This window comes from Schistocerca nitens, chromosome 1 (assembly GCF_023898315.1).
Source record: "Schistocerca nitens isolate TAMUIC-IGC-003100 chromosome 1, iqSchNite1.1, whole genome shotgun sequence".
NCBI lineage: Eukaryota > Metazoa > Arthropoda > Insecta > Orthoptera > Acrididae > Schistocerca > Schistocerca nitens.
The window spans coordinates 620,857,083-620,864,919 of record NC_064614.1 but is presented as its reverse complement, the minus strand read 5'-3'; the positions used below and the strand labels follow the sequence as shown (position 1 = coordinate 620,864,919).

Below are 7,837 nucleotides of genomic sequence, written 5' to 3'. Positions count from 1 at the left end.
GGGACTAATGACCTCAGCAGTTGAGTCCCATAGTGCTCAGAGCCATTTTGGTATTGTCATAGAATAAAGTTCATTTTGGTGACGTGTATTCTTATTGGTGTTGTATTTTCACAAGCATAAGTGTTTCTTCAACTCAGATACATCACCTTTGTGTTACATGCTATTTACTTACCCGGCACAAAAATTTTTCTTTACATTTTAATGTTTTCCATTTCGAACTCTCATTGGTTCAATGTTTCATAGAACATGGGTATGTTTGACATTTGTTCCTTAAGCTTCATGTTTTATTTTGCCTGGGGAAGATATATTTCTTCGTCGGAAGGCACGCATTTACTACGGCCTTATTGGCTAATTTCAATGTTAATTAACTCTGAAACGCAACGTATCGAACATATTTCTCAACAACTATTTCTCAGCACAATACCCTGCAACACCTTTGTAAGTTTTTCAAACTGTTTCTGACAACCTTGTACAGTGTTCTATACAGTCCTAGGTTTATTCGGATTTGTCATTTCACTATCTTTGCCACATTATCAGTTAGAGCTGAGATCAGACTTGAGGCTGTCTGCTAGTCTTTATTAGAGAGAGACTCCACCCAAAAACTGTACTTCTAAATTGCCGATTTCAACTGAATTTTAAAATCATGTCAGTCACGTAAACACGTAGCAATACCCAAGTTTTAAAGTCAAGAACTTCCTTGGTTTTTGATTTTGAATTATGAATTTGATTTTAACGGTATTACTGAAAATCAAGTTTTGGCACTCAGACTTCAATTTTCAAATTCGTTTTTAGTACATTCACAAGACATAGTTGACCAGTTCTATGTATTCATTTCATGAACAATGTTATTAATTTAGCATTTTTACAAGTTTCAAACTTAAAGTTTCTTTAGTTATCGGTACATAAATGTGATAAAATACACGATGTTCGATATTATTATTAATGCAAAGAAGTATGCAAATACCTCAGGGCTACTTCCTGCGAAAATTTCATTGATATTGGTTAATATTGAGAATGAAAAAGCTGGCACTGAACGTAGAATCACAAATTGACAGGAAAATTGAGTTTAAAATCTTATTAAAAATGAATGCCAGTGCAAGACAACCATTAAAATTCACCAGCACCATAAGTTTTCCCTTCCTGCTCCTGTAGGGTTTCTCCTGGTAATTTCAAGACCAGGTAGCATTTTTCTTGAATTTTTCCCTCTGCAGGTTGCATCTTGTGGACTGTTTTATCCGTCCTTGATCTCCAGATAAGCAAACCTTCTAGGACGGTGATAAAGGAGTGCTGGGACTTGTTCTTTATTCTGTCGTAAGACCATAGAAGTGTCACTTTCTTCTTCTGGGCACTTGGTCGACATGGCACTGTGCAAACCTTCATTTGCATTTTGTGTTTTCCCCATTAATGCGTCTTGCCAGTAGTGCATCAGATGCAGGTCTCCGATAGACAGGTTCTATTTTGATCACTTTAGTAGCTGTCAGTGTGTCACAGTACCATACACAGTCCATATTTCAAACATTTATTAGGTGAACTTGTAATTCCAATGCAGCCAGATCGGTTCGTGAGCTAAGAGTAAACACTGCAAAGTGATGAAAGAGCCAAAAAAAATTTTTTTGAAAAAAAAAAAAAAAAAGTTTTGCGGTGGAGTCTCCCCTTGAGGCACATGTCTTCATGGTTGCTTCATGAAGATCAAGTCGATACCTTCACTCATTCTTATCGGAACTCAGCTAATATTCGTTCCTAACAGTACCTGTGCACAGAAGAATCCAAAATCCCTTCAGACTGTAACGATGACGGCTCTGCTGCATACTTACCTATTTCAATTGCCAGTTTCTGTGTTTCCTGGTATGAAGCACATTCAGTATTATTTGTGCCTCTGTGAATTTTAATGACACGGTTGTCATTAAAAGCCGGCCGAAGTGGCCGTGCGGTTAAAGGCGCTGCAGTCTGGAACCGCAAGACCGCTACGGTCGCAGGTTCGAATCCTGCCTCGGGCATGGATGTTTGTGATGTCCTTAGGTTAGTTAGGTTTAACTAGTTCTAAGTTCTAGGGGACTAATAACCTCAGCAGTTGAGTCCCATAGTGCTCAGAGCCATTTGAACCATTTTTTTGTCATTAAAATGCGATGCCAATCCCAAGTGTGTCCACGTTGTAGCTTGCACAACGGAATTCTTAATTGTTTCCTACGAATATTACGGTGAGGGGAGTATGTTTCATACAACAATTTTGTTTGCATTTAACGTCTTTATTGCGAAATTTTCGGAGTGGCTTGCTAGTCCCTGATTGGAAGCATGTCAACAAGCAGTACGCTTGGAGGGAACGAAGCGGTAAATTATATCAATGTCAATTTTTAATCAATGAACGTGTTTTATTCGTTATATTTCTGAACGGTTTGTAGATAAAATACTTTTGCTGCAAAAAATTCAGCAGAAATTCCTATTTTATTCCACGTATCAATAAAAGTTGAAAGTATTCAGTTTACAAAAACTTACCATGTAAACAGTTTCACTCTCTCATTCTAACTTACGAAGATTTTAAATAAGCATTCTGTTAAGCGCCCATACAACATCCTGTTTTCAAAGTACGAACTAACATTACGAAAAAATATCTAATTGAGCTGAAAGTGGATTAAGTATTGTTTCTGACGACATAAAACTGGGTGACACGAATGATTACAGAAAGTGGTAAGGCATTTATTAAACGAGATTGTAATACAAGTTTTCAGTCTAGAATGCAAGCTTCTTCATGAGCAGGTACATGGTCTGGTCCACCTCGAAGCCGTGCAGGTTGTTGGCGTCTCCCTGCAGACGCATCAGCAGGCCGCCGAACGAGACGTACGCTGCCCTGGAACACACAATTATTCGTTAGTGAATGATCATACACTCTGTATAGCACAAGATACTTTTATAAAAATTATATGTACAATCGTAACCTGCATTTCAGTATTCAGTGAGAAGAGCCCCGAACAAAGATAAATCAAAAAATGTGTGTTACAACGTGGTTTGTGACAGTTTGAAGAAACAGCTGATAAAACGAACAAAAATTTGAATTAATACTTTAATGCAGTAGTTAAGGCATATCATCCATCATCGTGGATTTTTTGAAACAGTAAAGCTCAGTTAACTAAACGTTTATACGTATTGGGAGTTTTAGTTCCGCTTTAACTTTCTACCAATTCTCGTACCGTCAATCTTCTGAACCTCCAAGCACTTTTTGTATTTTTTCTCACACTTTCTTTACAATACTTTGAGCAGTCTCTCGCTCCTCATTATTCGTCTTCGGAATCCTCCCTTTTATCTGGAGTTAATCAGCGTTTTTCTCTTGGCCTACAACTTACTTCACTGCTTTATTTTTCAATATAGCCACGGTCCGCATCCCTGTTGTTCTATACCAGCGTTGAAATCAAATTACTATGGCAAATGGGCAATTGCCCTTGAACTATTATGACTCGACACGATCTCCCACTTTTTTTGCAGTTTCTTCGTTGATTTTCAACGTTTCCTAATAATCATTAAGTTTAATGCGGGCATCGGTCTATTACTAATTACTAAACCGGTTTTGCTTCCTTCATTTCCCTTTCAAGTTGTTTTTACAGTTCCTCTTCGCTGACGTAATTCGCTTCGAATGTCCAGTTGGGCAGTACACTTCAGTAAAGTCACAGATTTCTTATGGACGTTTGTTACTTTTTTCCCCATTATGCTGCATAAATGTTTTTTTCCGAACAAATACCGTCTCGCTAGCGGAGCATGGATAGCTCACGAATCAAAGGTAGTGGCAGCAGTGCATAAATGTACTTAAAACAAAATTTGGATGTACAGAAAGTACTAAAAATGTGCAATACGAAGTAATCGATTAAAAGAACTGACGTGCGCGCTGAAGTTTGTTGAGGCATACACGAGAGGCGGCGAAACAAGCTATAAGCGTCAGATCTTTTAATTGCAGCCGCGAGAAGTGCACACAGTTCCGTTCATGCTCAAAATTATGACATCTTGTCCTTTAACTCTGAACGTTGTCCGAAGAAAAAAAATGAACGAAGTTCAGGGTTCAACGTCTCGTAGACTGCGAGATCATTAAAAATGAAATGGACAAGGATGGGGAAAGAAATAGGCCGTGCCATTTTTAAAGAAATCATCCGTAAGAAGCTTTAATCGATTCAGGGACATATCGGAAAACTTAAATCTGGGTGTCAAGACTTGGTCTGAACCTAGCAGCTCCAGAATATGAGTCCAAGGTCTTAACCACTGTGCCATCTCGTTAAATACGCAGTCCGAGTGGTGGTCACTGTCTAAACGAAATATTTGAAATGTTGGGAGATGATCGCCCTGTTTGTATAGTCATTCTGAGCAGTATTTAGTACAGGGCGGATGAGTTTCATATTGTAAGAAGGTCCAAAGTTATGACGCCGACTGTAGCCTATCACGAAAGAGCGTATCTTGTAGGCGCATGTGTGACCTAGTAGAGGAGTACATGGCCATTCCTTAACCGGCAGTTCATGCTTTTTCCGTCAGACTATCTCCGTATTAAGAGAACGTGTTGAGTTGGAACATCCAACGATTTAAACGACGAGGAGGTGCTATTACGTGTTTGTGGATAAGGTTAAATGTTCGATAAATTTAAGGAGAGATTATTTGGCAATCTCAGACGTATGGTAACAAGTGTGGAAACGTGTGTTTAGTATACTGACATACCGGCTGAAAGACAAAATTAAATTGAGAGTTAGAACATGAAAACAGACCCTTGTGTGTGCTGAAAGGTGGCATGTGAGAATAATGGCGGCTGGTGTGAGACCAGCTCATACAGCGTAAAGTACACCACCCTAATTTGCGAGACAGCTAGGTGAGCCAGAGCGGGATCGTATCCGAGACTGGTGCACCCGGCAGATGAGTATGTTTTTTAGGCGCTTCCCCACGCTCGTTTAGTAAGAGCCTGGCTGGTCCCCACTGTCCGCCTCAAAAAATAGGATATGGAAGCAGTTAAAATGTAACTACGCACAGAACAAAGGTTACACGCTTCACACATTTGACACACGGCTTCCCTCCGTAACGTAACGGGACGATTGCCGTGACAGGAAAGGCATCCAGCAAAGTTGAATAAAATAAATTTGCCAAATATTTGAGTATAGTGGTTCCTTTTTATAGTACCACATCTGCAACTACATACATACTAGATTGGATTAACGCCAAATAAAAAGAGCGGTGGAGCACGTGGAGCTACAAAAACAACAGCCACAGTGTAGCCGTGTAACGTGAAGTGCTCAACTTGGCCGGGTCTAGCTGAAAAACATCTACTCTCAACAGCGCACGCCTTGCATCTTCGCCAAATGAGCATATCCAGACACTTCCTCATTTCATGAACAGATTATGAAACTCTGCCTTTTATAATAAATAGGGCCACGTATAAGTTTGAATGATGGAACTCTGTAGTTAAAGGTCCCGTCGACCGGGCAGTCATCACACAGGGAGTATTGGCTCAGCCGGAAGGAAAGCTGCCATCGCGACTTTATTCAAGGAACCAGTCTGACATTTATAATAAGATGACAGAAGTCATGGGACAGCGATATGCACATATACAGATGGCGGTAGTATCGCATACACAAGGTATAAAAGGACAGTGCATTGGCGGGGCTATCTATACTGAGATGATTCGTGTGAAAAGGTTTCCGACGTGATTATGGCCGCACGACGGGAATTAACAGGCTTTGAACGCGGAATGGGGGTTACAGCAGCGAAATTTGGCGTTAATGGACTATTGCAGCAGACGACCAACGCGAAAGCCTTTGTTAACAGTACGACGTCGCCTGCACCGCCTTTCCTGGGATCGTGACCATATCGGTTGGGTCTCAGACGACTGCAAAACCGCGGCCTGGTCAGACGAGTCGTGATTTCAGTTGATAAGAGCTGCTGTTAGAATTCGAGTTTGATGCAGATCCCTCGAAGCCGTGGACCCAAGTTGTCAACAAGGCACTGTACAAGCTGGTGGTGGCTCCGTAACGGTGAAGTCTCTGTTTACATGGAACTGAACCGATCATTGACTAGAAATGGTCATCTGTATTTCAATCTTTTCAGAGACTGTTGCGGGACTCGGCTGTTTAGTACAGACTGTCAAATCAAACACCTTTCAGCCGTCTAGTTACACTGCTGATAGGTATTTGATTTGACATTCTGCTCGGAAATAACCATGTTCGGCTACTTGGAGACCATTTGCAGCCATTCAGGGAATTTTCGTTCCCAGTGATGTCATGTCACTGGGCCAAAATAGTTCGTAATTCGTTCGACGAACATTCCGGACAATTCGAGTGAATGATTTGGCCACCCAGATCGCCCAACATGGATCCCATCGAACATTTAAGGGACAAACTCAAGAGGTCAGTTCGTGCACAAAATCCTGCACCGGCATCACTTTCGCAATTACGGACGGCTATAGAGGCAGTATGGCTCAATATTTCTGCAGGGGATTTCGAATGTCTTGTTGAGTCCATGCCACGACCAGCTGCTGCAAAAGGCGGTTCGACACGGTATTTGGACGTCACATCGGTGTATCTGCATTTATATAATCAGGATGATCGGACAAGGACGAATGGTAGACTACTGAACCATTGAGCGACATCGCTCACTGACTGCTTCTGGAGGACGCCTAGTTCTCAGAGCTTTGTTGACAATCAGTAGACCGGTTATAATAATTAACCGCTTAATACAAGGCAATGCTACTAATTTCGATCGTTTTGGTACGCACATATGAAACTTAACAGTGGTAAATACCACGCTGCGGAGCAACAAATCACTAGTACAAAGTGAGTTTTAACCTGGGACCTCGCGATTATTAACTTAGTCTTGTTCATTGGTCCCAGTCATAGAAACCCTTATCCGATAGAAGTAAACGTACGCCACGACAATACGTCGGAGGACCGAGTTGACGTGTGGCGGCGATATGGTGAAAAGGTAAATGAACTAGTAAGGCTGTTAGACTGGGGTGGTATTTGGGAGAAAGACGGAGAAAGGTTGGGCGGCGAGCGCAGGTGCGAGCAAGTCCGTTATTTATGTGATTGTGGCACGGGGACACTAGGGAGGCGCGCGGTCCGGCGCGGCAGGAATGCGGCGCTAAACATAGCCGCCAGGCCGGCCGCGGCGAGCGGACACTGGTCAGCTGCTGACGCGCTGGACAAGCCGGCGCCAGCCGTCCTCGGGAGCCATTCGGCGGCTGTCGGCAGTATTTTATATTAGCTGAATTACGGGAAAATATGTTGGTAGCACGGCTGATGTGATGTAATCCTCTAAGGCAAATACTTGAAAACGTCCAAACAGGATCATCCAGTTCGAGGACAAAAGTTTCACTCGATGCATCAAGTAGAGATGGGTATCACGGATGATATGATAAAATATTTTGGACCCACAATAAATGTCGGATGCTAAGTAATGATTCATTAGAAACTGCAGTTATAAATAGGGAGGATAAAGACTTTTCATTTTTCTTCCCTTTTCTCATTTTAATTCATTTTTATTATACACTGGCAAACCTGGCAATGCTTCACAATTGCTAAATATGTATGGGAGTTGGATACACGTCTTAACCTCCTTCTTCCACTATCTCTATCCCTCTCCTCCATCTCTCTGTCCATATCCTCCTCCCCCGTCTCTCTGACCATATTTATTGTTATCAAAAACGGAACCTTGATTGGGAATAGTAATCAAAATGAATGGGTAAGTCGGGTGCGCTCGCCGCCCAACCTTTCTCCGTCTTTCTCCCAAATACCACCCCAGTCTAACAGCCTTACTAGTTCATTTACCTTTTCACCATATCGCCGCCACACGTCAACTCGGTCCTCCGACGTATTGTCGT

General features: G+C 41.9%; 1 protein-coding gene across 3 annotated transcripts in view; it reads right to left on the bottom strand.

Moving 5' to 3' along the window:
* Window positions 1-2,673: 2,673 nt before the first annotated feature.
* Window positions 2,674-7,837, bottom strand: part of LOC126257400 (DNA-directed RNA polymerases I, II, and III subunit RPABC3) — a 509,897-nt gene continuing 504,733 nt past the window's right edge. For all 3 annotated transcript variants that reach the window (XM_049955560.1, XM_049955561.1, XM_049955563.1), the window contains exon 4: window positions 2,674-2,845. In XM_049955560.1, the coding sequence (XP_049811517.1) occupies window positions 2,728-2,845 (118 nt within the window). In that variant the 3' untranslated portion in view covers window positions 2,674-2,727. The remainder of the gene's footprint in view (window positions 2,846-7,837) is intronic.